This window comes from Lampris incognitus, chromosome 14 (assembly GCF_029633865.1).
Source record: "Lampris incognitus isolate fLamInc1 chromosome 14, fLamInc1.hap2, whole genome shotgun sequence".
Classification (NCBI taxonomy): domain Eukaryota; kingdom Metazoa; phylum Chordata; class Actinopteri; order Lampriformes; family Lampridae; genus Lampris; species Lampris incognitus.
In genome coordinates, this window is record NC_079224.1 from 31,684,276 (window position 1) to 31,706,727 (window position 22,452).

Below are 22,452 nucleotides of genomic sequence, written 5' to 3' on the forward strand. Positions count from 1 at the left end.
TAGCGCGTTGGAGGATCACACTATTCCCCCCAGTTCCCCCTCCTCCCTGAACAAGCACCCGACCGACCAGAGGAGGCGCTAGTGCAGCGACCAGAACACATACCAACATCCGGCTTCTCACCCACAGACACAGCCAATTGGGTCTGTAGAGACGCCCGACTATGCTGGAGGTAAAACGGGTATTCGAACCGGAGATCGCTGTGTTGGTAGGCAACAGAATAGACTGTTACTCCATCCGGACGCCCCCGCAGTTTCAATATTTGATGATTTGATCTGATTGGCTGTATGTCAGTGACTGACTGGCTGACTGACAGACTGAGTGAACACATTAGTGTGACTGAGTGATTATGTTTTTAACTGACTGACTGAGTGATCAGTTTGACACGATTGGGCCGTTCGATCAGGTGACCAACAACGTCACTGAAGTAATATGATTGGTCGGCCGTGCTCCAAGAGGTATGAGGAAGAGCACACTGTTAAGGCACCCCCAATGACAATCATTCTGACAAAACCCTCACTGGCGAACTCACAAAAGGATTGTGCAGCTTTCACAGCCACTAAACCTGCACAAATAAGACAAAAAGCAACTATGTAATGAAATGCACCCCCGGCTGCACTGCCAAGCAAATAGCGTCTCGGTGCTCTGCTGCTATTCACACGTATTTAAATTAGGTAAACATTAGGCGCAAAATTGGCCCCTTTCTCTGCAAATAAGGCTCATTGCAAAAGAAAGTCCAGTTCACAAACACCAGCGCTAATAGCCACACACGATTAGAGGGAAAATTATTAGCATCTTCAGGGAGTCGGTGGTAACTGATGCCCAGGCTTTCCAGTGATCATGGCAGCAGTGGCTGTAGCCAGGTGAAGGCACCATCATGCCAGCCATACTCGAGCGGATATTTCGCAGGAGAATATCACTTTTTGATTTAACTGAGACCAAAATCATTCACAGACACTGGTTGCCAGTGTGACAGTGTGGGTGAGAACACACCATTTGTCGCATCATCCATCTCAGTTGTTACCAGGTGTTGACTTTCCCTGCCACAGTGGTGCAGCCTGAACTCAGGTGCTGCTGATCAACTCCGAGGGAGGATTTAAGCAGTAGCCTTGGAGTTGTTAGAGGGTAGGCCGTCAGGGTGTAGATGTGTGCATGTGCTGTTAATTTAAGTTCTATTCTGAGTTGAGTTTTGTTCAGTCTAGTCGAGTTAACGGTTGTTTCCTTTGTTTTTTACATATCTGTTGGTTGTTTCACATGTAGCTACACCCTGTAAAGGCTGGTTGAATGGAAACAGTTCTGCATCTGCCACCTACATTTTAGCCACTCTGGCTAGGCTTCCCCACAGCCAGGTCAAGCAATTCTTTCTATACTTGATGACATCAAGGATAACATTGAACCTGCCTACTGCATTCTTGGCTCAAAGCCACCATTCATACTTAGCCACATGGATAACTGTAATCGGCTGCAAAGTTTTATGGGCGTGTTTGCGCTGTAATATCATTAGCGCAATATATTTTGTGAATCGGACCTTGAGATGGGGCAGATAGCAATTGCAAGTGATGCACAATTCATGACGCTATCGGTGGCCCCAATCCATTCTGTGTTAATGTGCCTGTCAATACAGAGTGAGTTTAAGAAAAACCAGAGACATCTGCAGATAGAAACAGATGAAAGAGGAGGGGGAGTTAACAGATAGTTGGAATAGTTATAATTACAATTAACTTAAGTTCTCATCCAAATCAAACATCCCAAGATATGAGTGGAAAGTATTGTTCTTGCAACTGAATTATAGACTTTTTTTTAACTCAAACATAGCTTAACCATGTTATGTGATATGCTACTTCAGTACACTTTAACAACAAGCAGTACTGGCACCACTACAGCAAATTGCAGATGAACATTTAAAATCCAGGAATTCACATAATTGACACTACCACTGACTATCTCTGTAACAAATTGACCACAATTTCAAATATTTACCATACACGGTCCAGACATAGACAAGGTTTTGACCCAGTCTTGTTTAGAGACAGCACAAAAATCATGATAATTAAATCAGTGATGTTAGAAAATATTTCAATTTTGGTCCGACTTTAGAGCAAAGCAAACTCTAATGTAGCCTGGGCGGCAGACGGTACCTGACTCCATGAATTCGTCATTAAAGTTGCTCCAGGACTCTTTACTTTTCCTCAGGTTCTCCTCCATGACCTTGACGTCAGTGAAGGGACAGTTGCATTCTGGGAAGCGGGCAGAGCATCGGCACCAGCAGTCGTTGTTGCGGCACAGCAGCTCGCCCTCCGAGTTACACGCCACGTAACTGAGGGCGGCCTCCACAAAACGCCCGCGCAGGAACTCTGGGAGAACATCTTGTAAACCTGGGGAAAACAGAAAAAAGTGGATGAATCATCGAGGTAGTTACTCATTTTTAAACCTTTTTCAGTGCTTGTTGTTCACAAGGATTTCACTGTACAGAAGGTGACAGAGTTTCTACGAAGTAGTCTTGGATTTTTTTTTGGCTGAATATTTGGTTTCAGGTGTTTACGGCAAACATTTCATTAGTAGCAGTAATCATTTTATCCACATGGTAAAGAATTTCGTGAACGCTCAGGATCGGTTCACTGAAAATCACATTTTGAAACTACAAACAAAATATACAAACACACTAATGTTAGTATTATAGTAGTACTATAGACTGATAACTGACTATACAATAAGGTTATTGTATATGAACAATTACTACTACTTTCGGCTGCTCCCGTTAGGGGGTCGCCACAGCGGATCATCCATTTCCATCTCTTCCTGTCATCAGTATCTTCCTCTGTCACACCAGCCACCTGCATGTCCTCTCTCACCACATCCATAAACCTCCTCTTTGGCCCTCCTCTTTTTCTCTTCCCTGGCAGCTCCATATTCAGCATCCTTCTCCCAATATACCCAGCATCTCTCCTCCACACATGTCCAAACCATCTCAATCTTGCCTCTCTTGCTTTGTCTCCAAACCGTCCAACGTGACCTGTCCCTCAAATATAATCGTTCCTAATACTGTCCTTCTTCATCACTCCCAATGAAAATCTTAGCATCTTCAACTCTGACACCCGACCAAGCTGGAGGTAACACAGGGATTTGAACCGGCGATCCCTGTGTTGATAGGCAACGGAACAGACCACTACACTACCCGGACACCCACAAATGCATATTTCTATTGCAATACCTTAGTTAATAATGGCCTACTATGCAACCTTATAATGCTATAGCTGTAAGATAGTTATCTACAGCAGTACTACGAGTGCATTTTGCAGGGAGAGAATGAAAACGTCAATTCAACCCAAAAAGCAGCAAACATCAATTGAAAAGCTTTTAGTGCAACACTTTCAGAAAACGTATACACCACTGTTGATAGATGACGCAGGTAGATGGAAAAATCAAACTGAAGAAAGAGAAGAAGAAAAAAGGAGAAACGTGGCTTAACACAGTTGAGGCCAATGTACGTGGTTTGCCAACAGAGCGACAACCCTTCGCCCGTCTGCTTCCGTTGTGTTTGAGACGTTTTCTCTCCGCCTTTCTTTGAGACTGTACCTCGGTGGGGTGCTACTTTTCACATGAGCAGGTACAAACATTTTAGTCCGAAGCGTCTCGGCTGATGTTTGATCCCTTTAAACGCCGGCTCTACCAGCAGGTAGATGGATATGCATGGGCAGAAGCGGATCCGGCCCAGAGGCAATTGAGCGGTGGTAAAAACGGCCTGCACCGAGGCAGAAACCCGCAGCCGTCCAACACCCCGCAACCGTCCTAATCAGCTCTTCGCTGTGCCAACCCGCCGCACGCGGGCCGCTTGTCATCTGCATCTTTCGTTATTTCACCTCCCTGCTGCGTAATGGAGCTTTTCGAATGTTCATTGAAACTTCAAAACGCAAAATGACTGCCGCGGTTTCTTTTGTTTTGCTCGAGACGGGAATGCCATTAGGTGTTACAAGTGTTGCGTTCGGAATAGGATTTCATCCGTTTCCGAAGCGGAGGACCTGGATCCTAGACTTGTGGTTGCCTTTCAGCATGCACACATGATTGCATAAACATCGCCGCATTGCATATTTCTTGCTCGGTGGAACGACGTCTGTCTTGACTTTCCCTTGACATCATTCGTCATTGTCACAGCACAACAACTTCCGACTCACGGTTTTCCTGTTATTCTCCCTTTCCTCTGAAAACGGTATAGTTATATGTATGTCAGGTTTTTTTTTGTTGTTGATCACATCCTCCACAAAAAAAAGAAAAAGAAGGCTTTTTCTGGTAATCTTTCAAAATTGGAGCTCACTATAAACACCAGGCATGACAGCAGCAGAGTGTCTCTGCCTCTGCGATGTGTCTGTCCATCCCTCTGGAAATCTGTCTCCATGTTTAACTGTCTGTCCACCGGTTATCCTTTCGCTGTGACAAAAATCCACCGCTCTCTTCATTTCAGAATCTCATTTTGGATGATTTTCAGCGGCCAAGTCGATCCCACTGTACCCCACCACAAATATGCGTGTCTGCTCTTTGGTATTTACTCTTTCATTGGCTTGGAAAGAGATGCAATTAGCCGCATTTTCCACCTTCCATGCCTTGGCAGTGCTCTCAGGTCTGTGTGTGCACGTCCCTGTGTGTGTGTTTGCATGTCTGTGTTTGTGTGTGTGTGTGTTTGTGTGTGTGTGTGTGTGTGTGTGTGTGTGTGTGTGTGCTAGCAGTAAATCTGGCAGGAGTGACATTAACTTGAGAGACAGCTAAATAACACTTCTCATCACCTATCACTACTCTGCTTTTTCCATCTGTCTTCCTTCTGTTTGTGTCGGTCTCTTCTATCCTCTCTCTCTCGCTCTCTCTCGCTCTCTCTCTTCTCCTTTGTCTCGGTTGTTGTACCTTCATGATTCCTTTGGAAAAATACATGTGATTAATTAACTTCCTTGTTGGATGGACTTCTCGTACCAAAAACAGCAGTACCCACACTCCCACATTTTCAGGTCCTTTTGCTGCAGGTGACATGTTTGTATTTGCTACAGTGAGGTAAGAGAGTGCAGTAAGTCACACACACACACACACACACACACACACACACACACACACACACACACACACACACACACACACACACACACACACACACACACACTACTGTAGGCACAGAAAGAAAACCCATTCTTTGAAGATGAGATTTCTCTAATGGTGAAAAAACAAAAAAAAAGCACTTAACATGCATATCACATAAAACATGTCTTTAGGTGACTTTCATGTTAATATCAAAGTGTATATGTACATCCATGTCTTGTATCTCCACAGGAACGACTTCCTCTGTGAAGCCAAAAAGGGCTTCAGTTCAAAACAATAGCCCGACAGTGTATCGTGCAAAACAGCGCCCCGTTCAGATTAATCAAAGGAACTTCCGTGAAGCTGAAATTTCCGGTTTGCCAGCTTGCTCCATGCGTCATCGACCGGATAGTTATCGATCATGGCGCGTTTTTAACAGCGCCCGTGGAGCACTGCATCACCTAGGCTGTCCAGCCACTCACACCTCACACCGCTCAACCCGAAGACGACCGACACACACGTAACCCATCATAGTAGGAGTTCAGCCTGCCAGAGCATTGCAGGCACTTCTCAGACAGGTTTGCCATGTTGGAGACTAGAGGCACTGGTGTGCATGGGAGGGAGGAAGACAGACAGACAATTTATTTAGATTTTAAAAAAAATAGTAGCTGGGTTTGTGAGCACTGTGTCACGTCTGAAGGTTTCTCTGCTGTGTCAAATACAAATGCATGTGACAGAGGCATGGATAACATAAGCTCATGTGCACACACTGGCTTTTTATGCTAAGTGAGATCTGATTTGGTCGTAAATATACATATATATGAAGATACCATGCATGATACGTTCCACCCCAAAATACATATTCCTCCCATATGGATTTGGTGTGTGTGTGTGTGTGTGTGTGTGTGTGTGTATGTGTGTGTGTGTGTGTGTGTGTGTGTGTGTATGTGCATGTGCATGTGCATGTGCATGTGTGCGTGCGGTAGAGTTGCAGCTCCGTCAGTGGAACGACAACTACCGAAAAGGCCAACAAATGAAATGTCAAACCAGTTGAAAATGGGCTGCAAACCAGAGGGAGGCGGGTGAGGAAGAGAGGGACATACGGGTAGGGAGGAAGAGAAGGTCCTGGAAACGGGATCAAGTTATAGAGCTGCCACTGATGAGCAGAATAAAGGCAAGGCGAGGCATCTTTATTTTTATAGCACATTTCCTATACAAAGGCAATTGAAAGCGCTTTATATAGAGCCATAAAAACATTACATGAGAGACAGAATAAGATAAATTAAAGAGAATGTTAAAAGGTAAAATGTAATACGATAAAGAAATCTAAAAGGATAAAACATAAAAATGTAAATGGAATAAGTAAGGGATAATCCACAACAAGAGGATTTTAATGCACGATGCGGAGGCAAAGAAACCCCCCCGCTTTGTGTCAGGTGATTCTTTTGTGTTAAAATTCTTTAACGCACACCTCGGAGGAGATTATCCCACTTACACCACGGTCACTAACCAACGACTTTAAATAAAAACATCCACTTATTTTTTTGTCGAGTGTTTTGGATTCAGAATTAAATGAAGCAAAGGTTAGCCGCTAAGCTAACTGAATGTTCGGCGCGCTTGCTTCTGAGTCAGTGTGTCGCCATGGTTACAGCGTATACATTTAGAAAAGTGATTGAACTTGAGCCGAATTATGTGTTCACCATACGCTTTCAACACGCACACCCTCCAGCCAATCAGAGACCAGTACTCTCTGTTACCATTGTATATCCATCCATCCATTATCTGAACCGCTTATCCTGCTCTCAGGGTCGCGGGATGCTGGAGCCTATCCCAGCAGCCATTGGGCGGCAGGCGGGGAGACACCCTGGACAGGCCGCCAGGCCGTCACAGGGCCTGGTACCTGCCTGCAGGACGCAGCAGACCAAGCTGTCCCAGCCGATCCAGCGTCAGCTCTCAGCCATCATACGAAGACACAAACTTGGATGCAGACATGGACAAAGACACTGCACGGACGTTACTGGGTGAGGCTGCTGCAAACGTGGACAAAGACACTGCACGGACATTACTGGTTGAGGCCGCTGCAGACGTGGACAAAGACGCTGCATGGATGTTACTGGGTGAGGCCGCCGCAAATTAAGTTCGCGCCGCCATCTTCCCACATCGGAAGCAGAAGTGTGGAAATGCTGCTCCACCATGTTTTGTTTTAACTCTGGGAATGGTTAGCAGACTATTCCCAGATGACCCGAGAGGCCTTACGGCACCATTCATGTGGTAAAAAGCAAATCAGAGATGTATTTTGCAGAGATTTGTGGATTAACGTTTATTCTGTGGCACACTGGAAGCCGGAGCAATAACCCGAGGATTGGTGTAATAAACACACAGAAGAAGGATCTCTCGCCTCCTTCTCTCACTCTTGATTTTCACCTACTGTCATTCTGAAAGCAAATTAGCATCAGGAAGAAATATCCCTCTCCGCCCTGCAACCCACATCTACTGGATTAAAAGTCGTGGAAATGTACATTCCAGTATGTCTCATTATTTCTTGGGGTTTGACTTGTACAGTCACTCTTGATATGACATTTCATATCATTATCTACTACACGAAAACCACAGATGTGTTTGATTGACAGAAGAAAGGATTATGCGGGGCTTTTTTTCAGTTGTAGAAATCCTTCGAATAACTTAACGAAACACAAAGGCTCAAAGATTTCGAAAAAATAATTGGGTCTTATTCTTTACTTTTGTGTGAAATCCAAATGGAAGAGAGCCTTTTCATAAACACCAAACACAATATGCGAAGATAAACAGTACGGGCCTCAGGAAATCGACCGTGTGCAATGCTTTACCCTACTTTGGCTTTTTTTAACAGATATTTGATCAATATTGCAAATTATTTCAATGTTTTCAATTTAATTCCAACACAAATCTTTCTTCAAGGAAAGCCAATATTATCAGAGGACATAATTAGCTGTCTATTCACACCCCCAGTCTCTAGCAAGTACATTTAATGAGTGTTATAACACTTTTTGGTGCGGGTTAATTATTAAATTATTTCTATCATCACTAGATATAAATAGTCAGTAAAAGGTGTCAGTACGTTAGACACAAACAACATCCCATTCCCTTTTCCGAGCCGCTTATCCTAATTAGGGTCGCTGGATGCTTGAGCCTATCCCAGCATTCATTGGGTGGAAAGCGGGGAGACACCCTGGACAGGTCGCCAGTCCATCACAGGGAAGACACATTCACACCCAGGGAGAATTTAGTATGGCTGATTATATATATATATATATATATATATATATATATATATATATATATATATATATATATATATTTGTGTGTGTGTGTGTGTGTGTGTGTGTGTGCGAAACTAACAACAATCCATTGGCTTCAAAACCAAGAAACATCAGGACTGGTTTGATGACAATGCCGGAACGATCTCCACCCTCCTGGACAACATGCATAAGGCACACAGAGCTGCCCTCAGCAACCCACTATCCCAACCTCTCAAGAAAAAATGGCAAGACCTCCGCTCTGAGGCCCAAGCAACTCTGCGGAAACTGCAAAATGAGTGGTGGATTTTGAAAGCCAACGAAATCCAGGCTCATGCAGACAGGAACGACATGCATGGTTTCTATGATGCAGTTAAGGTCATCTATGGCCCCAGAAACTGCTCCCTGACACCCGTTAGGTCTGCTGATGGAACAACTCTCATCAAGGATCAGGCCCTGTTAGTGGAGCGGTGGGCCGAGCATTTTAACACCCTGCTCAACCAGCCCACCCCAGTGGACTCAACTGTACTGGCAGAACTCCCTCAAAAGCCTACCTTGCAAGACCTAGACCTCCCACCATCTTTTAAAGAAATCCTACATGCAGTCAAGACCCTAAAAAACAACAAAACCCCTGGACCTGATAATATTCCAGCTGAAATCCTCAAGGAAGGAGGCTACCTCTGTACGAGGACACTGTATCTCTATATCCTTGAGGTGTGGAGTCGCGAGTGTGTATCCCAACAGTGGAAAGATGCCAACATTGTGGCCATTTATAAAAACAAAGGCGACAAATCCATCTGCTCCAACAGTAGGGGTATTTCACTGCTGGCCATTGCAGGAAAGGTTCTAGCCAAGATCATGCTCCGCAGACTAACACTCGCAATAGCCGAACAGGTCATACCAGAGTCACAATGCGGCTTCCGAAAGGATAGAGGGACCATTGACATGATCTTTGTGACACGCCAGCTCCAGGAGAAATGCAGAGAACAGCACAAGGATTTATACATAGCATTCATAGACCTCTCAAAGGCATTTGATACAGTTAACCGGGCCCTGCTGTGGCAAGTCCTGAAGAAATTTGGATGTCCACCCAAGTTTCTTACCATTCTTGGACAGTTTCACTCAGGAATGATGGCCCGAATGGTAGTGGGGAACCGTAGTTCTGAGCCCTTTGGTGTGCAGACTGGAGTCAGACAAGGCTGTGTGCTAGCCCCAGTCCTGTTCAATATCTTCTTAGTCTCTGTTACAACACTGCTACGAAGGAGGCTGGAGAAGCAGGCTGGAGTCACCATTGACTTCAGGCTTGATGGTAACCTATTTAACATCAGGAGGTTTCAGGCAACCACCAAGTTGACCTCTGAGACCATTATTGAGCTACAGTATGCCGACGATTGTGCCCTGGTAGCTCACACACCAGAAGCTCTACAAAACACTCTGTCGGCAGTTGTAACTGCATATAGGAGAATGGGACTGATTATTAACACCCAAAAGACAGAGGTAATCTGTCAGTTGACTGCCGGCCTCCCAAACCACCCAACAACCTTCACAGCAGAAGGGCAACAACTGGCCACTGTTCCTGCCTTCAAATATCTGGGAAGTATGCTATCCGACACCTGCAAAATAGACGATGAGATTCAGCACCGCCTCAAACAAGCCTCAACATCTTTTGGCCGTCTAAGGAGAAGGGTTTTCCAAAACAGCAACCTCAATCTCCACACTAAAGTGCTTGTTTACAGAGCAGTGTGCATCTCCACACTACTCTATGGATGTGAGGCATGGACCATCTACAGCCACCATCTCAGAAGCCTGGAGGCCTTCCATGTAAAATGTCTCCAGAGGATCCTCGGCATTACTTGGGAGGACAGAGTGCCACACACAGAGGTGTTGGAGCGGGCAGGCAGCTGCAGCGTGGAGTCTACCCTAAAACACCATCAACTCAGGTGGCTTGGGCATGTTATTCGCATGCCCAGCGAACGACTCCCACGAAAAGTCCTCTACGGCCAACTACGCCTTGGTCAATGTACTGCTGGTGGGCAGAAGAAGCGGTTCAAAGACCAAATGAAGACCACACTAAAAAGATGTCAGATCAACCCCTCTTCTTTGGAGGAACTTGCTTTCTGCCGCACAACCTGGCGCTCTCACATCTCAGAGGGAGTGAAGTACATGGAAAACCAGCGCACACAACACCGTGTAGCAAAGCGTGCAAAGAGGCATGCTCGCAAAGCTACCATTACCCCCTCCAGCACCACTTTTACATGCCCGGTCTGCAACCGCAACTGTGCATCCAGGATCGGACTATTCAGTCACCAAAGGACCCACAAATAGAAGAAGATGGTCATCATCGGGCACGATGGACAACCAGCAAGCAAGCAAGTGTGTGTGTGTGTGTGTGTGTGCGAAACTAACAACAATTTTGGTGAATTTAGCTTAAAATAGTCTCTAGCCCAAAAAAGAAAAAAATAGAAATGCCACTCGAACAAAAACGTAAAAGGACAACTCTAGAGTTAGAGTAGAGGAGCAGCATATGTGCATCATTAAAGTTTGTGGAAGGTGGAAGTTCTCTTCATTCAAATCTCTATCCATCCATCCATCTGTCCATTATCTTGACTGTTTATCCTGCTGTCAGGGTCGCGGGGATGCTGGGGCCTATCCCAGCAGTCACTGGGCGGCAGGCCATCACAGGGCCGAATCTCAAATCTCTATATCTCTATAAATATCGACTATATTCTAACATATAAGTAGAGATAAACAGACATTCCTTTTATTCTCTTCGTCTTTTTCATCTATCTATCTATCTACCTCTCATTATATATACATATATATATATATATACACATACATACATACATACACACACACACACACTAGATCACATGGTTAACGTCCCTTTTTCAGCTTTCATTTGTTCCTCCATACAACTCCATCCTACCATGAATTTCCCCATAACACGTGTGTGTATGTTTGTTTTTTTTTTTGTTTTTTTTCAGTCATTACCTGTGAGGTTTTGCTATCCCCCAGTCACAGAGTTATCCCCTGTTTAAAGAGGCAAACAAAACAAAACAAAATCACAGGGCCACGGCTCTCCTGCCTCGCCCTGCCTGTCACTCCTGCTATCTCCAGCTGAGACCAGCCTTTCCATTTTGGGCAATTTGATGCTCTTAAGCCTCCCCCATAGTCACCAGTCCTCTTATCAGTGCTTGTTTGTGTGTGTGTGTGTGTGTGTGTGTGTGTGTGTGTGTGTGTGTGTGTGTGTGTGTGTGTGTGTGTGCTTGCATGTGTTTGTGCATGGTGTGAAGGAGAGTGTGTTTGTGTATGTGGGTGTGTTTATGTGTTTGCTTGCGTGTGTGTGTGTGTGTGTGTGTTGCGTGTCGGTGTCCAAGTGTGCTCACTCTCTCTAAGCCTCTCGTTTGCTGAGAGTGCCGGTCTACTCTGCTGGAATGTAGTCTTGGCTCTGGATGAGATGCTTTATACTCTTGGACTGTGTCTACGCCATGAGAGCTTTAACAAGCCCTACCAACTACCCCAGTACCAGCAAACACATAAAACCCCCCTGTGCTGCACTTTCCCCATCTCACGTTCCATCCACCTTTTTTTTTAAATTTCTGTCCATCTCTTTCTGTTGCTCTCTCTATCTCCTTTTACTTTTGTCTCGCCTTACGTCCCAGTCTCACAGTTAGTGTTTTCATTGTCACTCTCTCTAACCCCCCCTGCCCCCCACTCACTGCAAAATTCGTTTTTTTTTCATTTGTTCATATATAGTTTTCTTCTTTCCTTTTTCTGTGGATTTTTCCCTCCTTTTTCTCCCCAGTTGTGTCTGGTCAATTACCCCACTCTTCCGAGCCGTCCCGGTCGCTGATCCGGGGAGGGCTGCAGACTACCACATGCCTCCTCCCATACATGTGGAGTCACCAGCCCCTTCTTTTCACCTGACAGTGAGGAGTTTCGCCAGGGGTATGCAAGCGTGTGGGAGGATCAGGCTATTCAACCAGCCCCCCCCCCCCCCAACAGGCGCCCCGACCAACCAGAGGAGGCACTAGTGCAGCGACCAGGACACATACCCACATCCGGCTTCCCACCCCCAGACAAAGCCAATTGTGTCTGTAGGGACGCCCAACCAAGCCGGAGGTAACACGGGGGGTTCGAGCCGCCAATCCCTGTGTTGGTAGGCAACAGAATAGACCGCTACGCTACTCCGACGCGTTTTCTTCTTTTCTGTTAAATGCTTTTACATTTAATGCAACCCATGATCATGATCATGCAAACATGATCAAATATTAAACAATTACAACGGTTCAAACAGCAGAAATTCAATGTGTAAAATGGTCACTTCTCACCATGTGCGACAACTGTCACATTTCCAAAGCAAATAGCATAGCTAGAAAAGGACATGGTACAACTTCTTTGCAAAATGTGAATCCTGAATTCATTCCGTGTTTTGGAAAAGAAAGGGACCATTACGTCTTTATATCTCCATAATAGGTGTTATTGCAGGAGGAATAATAAACTCTATCACCTCCATCTCCCACTTATTGCAGCTGCCGCTGGCTGCCAGAGAGCTCTGGAATTAATTGAAGACACAGCGGGGTCTGTATAACTGACCTTTTATCCTACGAACCAGCGCGGCTGGAAATGCTTGAAAAAGGCCTCCTTTAACAAGTCTGCAGGTAACCGTGGCTTTGCTGTCAGGGCACCACGACATTGGAGCGGCCTGCCTGCCGAGCTTAAACCCGCCTCTTCATGCTCCTCTTCATCATCTAAATGTCATTCACTCTGGAAACTCATTTTTATAAACTCCCAATTTTGAAAAGATCTTCATTTTCACCGAGCACTTTCCACTTTTTCTTCTTTGGCTGTTTTTCTCCTTCGGTCTGTAAAGAGAGGCTGGCTGTAAAGTGAAGAGGAGGCACGTGATGGGAAGTATCAACCAAGTTCTGCCTCCTCTGGAGGAAACTGCGGACCGTTATTGGAAGTTCTCAAAGATATTTTTTATTAGATTTTAAGCGACAAGAAATACTTGCAAAGATCTTAAAACAAGTGCATGATATGTCAGATTTACATGATATAAAAATGATGTAGGAACATGACAATCTTATCCCCAATCACCCCCCACCCCACTAGCCCCATCTACAAGCCGGGATGTGCTATGTAAGAGGGTATATCTCGTCCCCACATTACCTCCAGCTTGGTCGGGTGTCCCTAGACACAAGTGGCCGTGTCTGCGGGTGGGAAGCTGGATGTGGGTATGTGTCCTGGTCACTGCACTAGTGCCTCCTCTGGTTGGTCGGGGCAGCTGTCCCCGGAACGGCAGAGGGGGTGGAGCAGCAACCAGGACGGCTCGGAAGAATGGGGTAATTGGCCAAGTACAATTGGGGAGAAAACGGGGTGGGGGGGGATTAATAAATAAATAAAAACATTTTCATGTGAGGTGCTTTCCCAGCAGAAAACCCCCGAACGTAGGCCGATGTGTCCGGCATCATATGTCCACATCTCCACCACAGCCAGGAGAAAGTCCATCAAGAATTGATTCATACGTTTTTATTGGTCTTTGGGTCCAGCTAATGGTCACATTTAATGCTGTCTGGAGATGAAGATAAAATTTACCTGGCAATGTTATAGCCCTTGATAAATCACTCCCAAGCACTTAATAAATCTTGTCAAATAACTGCATTATGCGGCTGTTTCATGTCTAATATCTTTATTTTTTCATACATCAGACATAGTAGGGCTATATTTCCTCCTCTTGCCACCTCTGTCTGGTCCCATCCGCCATTGCGCACATGAAATTAAGACGAAGAAGGAGTTGATCGTGTGATTAAATGCTGTTCACATTTCATTTTCTTAATTCTGCAACTGTGTTTCTGTTGCAGTTCGTCACATTTATTCTTAGTTTAGCCACTTAGTACAAGTGTGAAAAGTTTTAAGGCAAATATTGGAGAATTTGTGCAATAATGTGCAATTTGTGCCATTTTTTATCAAGATCTTTTAATTCAAAAATGACAAAATTTTCTTGAAAACAGTGGACGGAAAAGTAGTTATCGTGGCTTTAAGATTTACACAAGCTGTCTGATTTGACTACAAATAACATGAAAACGTGTGTTGTGCTGAACTGGCCTAGCGGTTTTGCATGGATGTCTTCATATCTGTAGTTCCCTCCGGTCCCAATGTTTCATTTCCCCCCTCCCACTCAGCTTCTGTTTCCACTTTTTAATGCCTGGTAGGTTAAGTCTCCAGACGTTTTAGTGCTTTTAAAACATGTTGATTTCTTTCCAGTCTGAGTCTGGACTCCTTCTAGCAACTGCTGTTGTGATATCTCACCCTAGTCAGCTGCTAAATAACCGCTTCTCCTGGTGGTTGTACCCAATTAAAATTGAGACATCACCAGTGAAATCCCTTCCACCAGTCACGTCTGAGGCGGATGGAGTTGATCTTAAAATCAGAACTGAGCCAAACGTTTGAATTGTGGGACGTGTCCATGAACTCATGGAGCAAAACAAATAAAATTAGTAGAGTTTTAAACATAGCAGCCATGGTCTTTTGATTGTCCCTATGCTGAAAACATGGATGTATGTCGGCCCAGTGGAATGACAGTAAACGTGAGACACTACAGGGTTCTGCAGTCGTACCTAACCTGTAACTTCACAATAAAGCACAGCAGTGGCTATGTGAAACCACACAGCTTTGCACACAGCACATTTAAAATAGCATTTCCCAGGAATCCCAGTAGTGTATGGACCATATGGTTCCTAAAGACGTGGTATTGTTTTGTAGACGGTACTGTAAAGTAGCTGTGTGGAGTTATTGTAAATTCACAGCAGTTAGTATCTCGTGATTTACTGTGCCATTGCAAAAATGTTTTGCAGTGTAAGTTTCCCCCCACTGTACTGTATGCCCCTCTCGCCTCCTTTTCACAAGCCCCCCACCCTGCACACGCACACACACACACACACACGCACACATACACACGAACACACACGCACGAACACACATGAACACATACATGAACACACATACAAACAAGCACACACACACACACGAACACACGCATACAAACAAACACACATACACACACACACATAAAAACAAGCACACAGACGCACGAACACACATGAACACACACATGAACACACATACAAACAAGCAGACACACACACGAACACACACATACAAACAAGCACACACACACACACACACACACACACACACACACACACATGAACACACACAAACACGCATACACACATGAACACACATACATACATACAAACACGCACACAAACACACACATACAGGCACACACATGCACATACAAACACACACACATACAGACACGCACACACAAAGACACACACACACGCACACATACACACACACGCACACGAACACACACGCACGAACACACATGAACACATACATGAACACACATACAAACAAGCACACACACACACACGAACACACGCATACAAACAAACACACATACACACACACACATAAAAACAAGCACACAGACGCACGAACACACATGAACACACACATGAACACACATACAAACAAGCAGACACACACACGAACACACACATACAAACAAGCACACACACACACACACACATGAACACACACAAACACGCATACACACATGAACACACATACATACATACAAACACGCACACAAACACACACATACAGGCACACACATGCACATACAAACACACACACATACAGACACGCACACACAAAGACACACACACGCACACATACACACACACGCACACGAACACACACGCACGAACACACATGAACACATACATGAACACATACAAACAAGCACACACACACACACGAACACACGCATACAAACAAACACACATACACACACACACATAAAAACAAGCACACAGACGCACGAACACACATGAACACACACATGAACACACATACAAACAAGCAGACACACACACGAACACACACATACAAACAAGCACACACACACACACACACACATGAACACACACAAACACGCATACACACATGAACACACATACATACATACAAACACGCACACAAACACACACATACAGGCACACACATGCACATACAAACACACACACATACAGACACGCACACACAAAGACACACACACACGCACACATACACACACACGCACACGAACACACACGCACGAACACACATGAACACATACATGAACACACATACAAACAAGCACACACACACACACGAACACACGCATACAAACAAACACACATACACACACACACATAAAAACAAGCACACAGACGCACGAACACACATGAGCACACACATGAACACACATACAAACAAGCAGACACACACACGAACACACACATACAAACAAGCACACACACACACACACACACATGAACACACACAAACACGCATACACACATGAACACACATACATACATACAAACACGCACACAAACACACACATACAGGCACACACATGCACATACAAACACACACACATACAGACACGCACACACAAAGACACACATACAAACACACATGAACGCACATACAAACACACACATACACAAACACACACACACAAAAATGCACACATGAACACACACACATACAAACACACACATGAACACACATACAAAAATGCACACACACACATAGACACGCACACAAACATGCACACAAAAATGCACACGCACACACACAAACATGCACGTGCGCTCATACACACTTAACAGTTCACTGCCATTTGGTGCCAAAGAGTCCCTCGAGTCTTAATCGAAGCACTCATTCTGAAGTGTACACGAAGACACAAGCATACATACAAAATGGGTCTAACCTAAAAGTCACTAAAAAGGTTTGATTTTGCAAACAACAACCCGTCCATACACATTAAATGGACAACTCCACAGCCAACAGAAGACGCCATCTTATTAACACCGTCATCAATACGCAGCAACAGCCAATAAAGGCTGCAAGGCACCAGGCTGCACTCATGGGTGGCACACATGCAAACACATATGCACACACATTACGACTTCCCACAGGGGCTCATTTGTGCGCACGCACACACAGACACACACACACACACACACACACACACAGATCAGAGTGAGTGAGAAATTTTTAGAAAGTTTTATATATATATATTATAAATCCATATGCTGTTTCAATGTTGTATCCTTCTCTCACTCCAATGTATGACTAATGTCAAGTCAAGTCAATTTTATTCATATAGCCCAATATCTCAAATTTGCCTCAGTGGGCTTTACAGCAACACAAAATCCTGTCCTTAGAAGAATCAGAAGAATACGTCTAATGTCTTTTCTGGTCTCGTCTCCCATGTGTGTGAAGAGTGTGATGTGAGTCTCCCCTGTGTGCAAGTGTGTGCATGTCCTCCTATCAGGTCTACATGGTGATGGTGGTCACGTGGCTCAGGTCCTCCTATGCTGTTCCAGTGGCATCTGGACACTGTTTGGTGTCCTGCTCATCATATTCTTCATATATTTTATAATTCCATTATAATTCTGTTATCCTCTTTCAGTGTTGTATTCTGTGAATTGTGTAAACACAACGTCCATTGCATGTCTGTCCATCTTGGGGGAGAGACCGTCCTCTGTTGCTCTCCTTGAGGTTTCTTCCTACTTTTTCTCCATTAAAGGGTTTTTTAGGGAGTTGTTCCTTATCCGATGCGAGGGTCTAATGACAGGATGTTGTGTTGATGTAAAGCCCCCTGAAGCAAATTTCTCATCTGCGATATTGGGCTATACGAATAAAATTGATTACTTGACAAAAAGGAGATAAAAAAAAGTGTTATTTTTGCATGGAACTGTCTTTATTTACATATCACCCCCATTGCCACAAAATGATGCAACACCTTTTTCCCTTAACTGTGCTGGGGTATTTTTTTATGGATTTGCTTTTCCTTCCAGGGAATAAAAGATGTGGGAGTGTAAAAGAATTGAGGTGGCACAATGACAGTGGTAGGTGTCCTTCAATTACTTGAAGTATTTCATTTGTCCCACAGTGGATTTGTTTACCACTGAAAACACAAGTGACGGAGATACTCAGAACTATCGGCACACTGCTCAGGTCGCCAGTAATAAAACTGTACCGATCAGAAATATGAAGTAAACAGTAAATAACCACCAGTTATTAGCCAGATGTTTCCCGGGGAAGCCCCACTATCAGGATATAGGTCAGGTACAGCTGGCACTCATCCCAATGACTACATACACAACCACCTGAGCTAGTCTGCTCTTGGCAGAAAAGTGTGTTTGTATGTGTGTGTGTGTGTGGGTGGCTGGGTGGGTGGGAGGTGAAGGCAGGGGGCTAGAAATGGTGACAAGTTGCAGTGTTCCCTTTACTTTTCTGATGGCTGACAGTGTTAGTGGAGAGGTTACCTCGGGGTCAGTGTGGCTAGACATGGTCCATCCAGACCCCGGTCGGATAACAGATCCCCAAGAGACTGCAAGTCAGTGAAGCAGAGCAGACACGCAGACCACTGGGCCATGGAGTATAGGGTCACACAGGCCAACAACAACAGAAAAATGGGTGGAGGTGGGGTGTTTGTGTGTGTGTGTGTGCATATGTAGAGAGGTTGCAGAGGCCTTTTTTGTGCTGGCATGGGTGTTTGTATGTGTGCTTGTGTGTTGTGCATGTGTGAGCAAAGGCTTGTATGGACACGACTACAATTAAATTGCTCTTGAACGGATCTTGACCAAGGGAGGTTGCATGACTTGGTGTGTGTGTGTGTGTGTGTGTGTGTGTGTGTGTGTGTGTGTGTGTGTGTGTGTGTGTGTGTGTGTGTGTGTGTGTGTCTCACCCTTTAGGTGAATCTTATTTTCTGGGCTGTGCACCAACACTGAGCTAACTGAATCCAAGCTGTCGTAGTTGCTGCAGCCGAGAGGACCGGTCCTTGTTTCGGTTACCTAGGAAACAGAGAAAGGACAGGGATACTTAAGAGATACTGTGGAGCTCTAAGAGTATACAGGAGCCACTGGAGATGCCAATTTCACAATAAGCGATAGCTGGTTGTGGGCGCCCGTAACACACACTGGTGATGGGCACATCTTAGGGGGCCAAGCCCTAAGATGTGCCCATTAAGGGGGTGGGGAAGCATTATTTGGAATGCTGCACCCCCCCAAAAAACAACAACAAAACAACAAAAACAACAAAACAGATAACCAGAATCAAAATTTGAAAAGCTTTATTTGCCAATACACTAGGCCAGTAGTTCTTTATTCCATCCATAGGTACAACCAGCATTGTTGTTTGTTTTAATTCTTCCAAGTAGTTAAAGTGGCAAGAGACAATTTTTTGCTTTAACTTATCATTATGGAATACATTTTGAATGCACTGCACAGTGTAATGGCTATAGAATAATGACACCACAGACATTTAGATTGGTTCCCTATAAGCCTCGCTTTCACTGTGCAATTCTGTCTACCACCGGGTACAATCTCCCGTGAAAATGAAGGCTCGTCATAGTAGAACTGGATACGGCGCCGCCGCTCAGCCTTGTCGCCTATTCCCCCAGTGGCCACTGGCGGTATTGCAGCGAAAAATCTCCTGGGGTTGCAATCTTTTAAAAAAAATTGCAAAGCCCGGAAAAAAACATTTGTTTCTGCATGACGTCACGGCTGTGTACGAGCGCTCTACGCGCGGTCACGTTGTGTCTCGGGAACGAGGATCTCGCCAAGGTTAGACAGACGCTGTTCGGATTAGCAACAATCAAAGTTTCAAGTGAATAAATGACACAAAGTTGAGCCTTCTCTTTCACACATCAAGATATTTTGAGTTTGTGGTTTTGCGTCGCATTTATTGGTCACTTGTTAGACTTTGTTTTGAACGTAATGGGTTTTTTTCCGTTTGTATAAATACATCCATGGTTTCAAGTCCCAACAAAGTCCCGTAGTAGTCTTTATTATGCATCCATGAAGTCTGCTAGCATAGCGTTCATGGCCGCGCAGCGCCGGGTGCTGAACGCGGTTCGCCCCTCAACCGCATCCCCTCATAGCCTAGACAGGCATGATGGGATGGGTCTTTTTAAAACCTTCGTTTCGGCCCGGATTCTTTAGTTTGGTAAACAAACCAGTAGAGGGTGCTGTGCCCTTGAGAAATTCACTGTTCCGCCCACAAAAAGTTGGGTCCGCACACATTCAACCTGCTGTTCGTTTCAACATTCCTTTAAGGAGGAGCCAGATTTGCAACAAAACTGAAGAATCCAAAGGCTCGTCATCTGGTAAAAAACCAAAACTAAAAACTAAACGCTGCTCCTAAAGTAGAGTGAGTATAGGTATCACTTTTGAGAGGAGGCAAAAACATTCCCGCTGTTAAGGCATAAAAATTGCTGCTGAGCTGGCCATGCTACTGTGGGACAGGTAATCCTTATTGTTGAAAATATACCCATGTGTGCTAAGTTCTGAATACTGTACAGTGTTTTATAAGTAATTACCTCTTGACGTAATTTTTGGCCCCCGTCGCCCAAGGGGACATGACATAAATTCGCCAAGGTCATGGTGATTGCTACTAGTGGCTGACGGTGGTCACTATAGAAAAGAAATAGTGATTGTACCTTTAATTCACCTGTTGTTCCAGGTCTAAAACCTCCCTGATTGGAGCCTGGAACAACAGGGGACTGTAATGAACAGCCTGGTAGAACAGAAAACCAGCAGTGTTGGTGGCACCTGAGGACCCGATTGAGAACCACTATACTATGTGATCATGAAACACAGGTGTTTATTGTCATTTCTATTGCTGTTATTGATGCCGCTTAACAACTAACTTTGCAAAACACACACAGCTTACATCCAAACACAAAGCTTACATACAAATGGCACAAGGACAAATTGGACCTCAAAGGATGGAGAATGTACATACCAAACTATACAGAAGACAAATAAATATATCCATGGTTATTATGTTTTTGTAATAGAATACATATTTACAAATAATTAGATTTTCTACATTAAAAAAAGTTACTAGACACAGTTTGAGACACAAGTGATAGTGTGATTTGGATTAACGGGGTTCTTGATGTGGCCACATTACAGTTGGTTGGACATGTTAGGGGGGAGATTACCGTCTGTTCGCTCTGCGTACATGAGCTAGCTAGCAGCCAAGTTAGATGACAGCAGTTTTTTTTTTTTAATCACCAAACAGCGCTACTTTTTTTTTTTTATCATGGAGATAGAATATGCTGTGGCTCGCCGGTTCCTTGGGAAGGAGATGGCAGTGAATCACGTCCTTCTCAAAGACAGAAAGTGGACAATAGCCAACATCCTCAGCGCATTCAACTGTGCGCTCCAGGGCATGCCGACTGCCATCCCAGCTATTCAGGCTAAATTAGATTTATATTCTCACACATAGCCAATACAGTGTCTGTGTGTGTGCCAGCACCCACCATGGAGTTTAGTATCCCGCCATGGGAGCTAATGGGCTGCTTGTTATGACGGATGTCAGGAGCAGAGTGTTGGGAGCGGGACTAGTTGTGTACTTGTATGATGACCATTTTAAACTTCTATAACATGTATGTAGTAATTGTGCATTTGTGTTAAGTAGAATGGTTTTTATACTGGGAAGCCTGGTCAGATGATTTTAGGCTGGTGAACGTGGCATTTTGTTGACTGCTCATGTTGCATTTGTCTGTTGTCTGCATTTTGTAAAAGAATACATATGGCATCGACGACCAGTAAGTGCACACATTGTGGTGTTGACTTTCATTGGTTTCCTGTCAGTTTTAGATATTGTTGTTCAAATCACTCAATGGACTAGCACCTGAATACTTGTCAGACATGCTCGCTCTAGATCGCTCAGGTCTTCTGGTACTGGATGAGAGCAAAGAACTATGGGGAGGTGGCGTTTAGTCTCTGGAACCGCCTGCCAGAGGAGCTGAGGGCATCACGATCTGTCAAAACTTAAGAAATATTAAGAAATTTCTTTTCAGTTTAGCATTCTCTTAATCTCTTATGTTAATCTACCCTCTTCTACTGTGCTACACTGGTCTCTCTGTGATATAAGGAAATGACAATATAGGAAATAAGACATGATAGAACAATTTATTTTCACTGTGTTGTTGCATTTTTCATTATATTGTTAAGCACCTTTTACTGCAGTCTT

General features: G+C 44.5%; 1 protein-coding gene across 1 annotated transcript in view; it reads right to left on the reverse strand.

Moving 5' to 3' along the window:
• The window catches only part of brinp2 (bone morphogenetic protein/retinoic acid inducible neural-specific 2), a 177,703-nt gene that overhangs the window by 63,534 nt on the left and 91,717 nt on the right, over positions 1 to 22,452 (reverse strand). Inside the window, exons 4-5 of the mRNA XM_056293300.1 lie at positions 19,157 to 19,262; positions 2,137 to 2,373 (exon numbers count right to left, since the gene is read on the reverse strand). Coding sequence (XP_056149275.1) covers positions 2,137 to 2,373; positions 19,157 to 19,262 — 343 coding nt within the window. The remainder of the gene's footprint in view (positions 1 to 2,136; positions 2,374 to 19,156; positions 19,263 to 22,452) is intronic.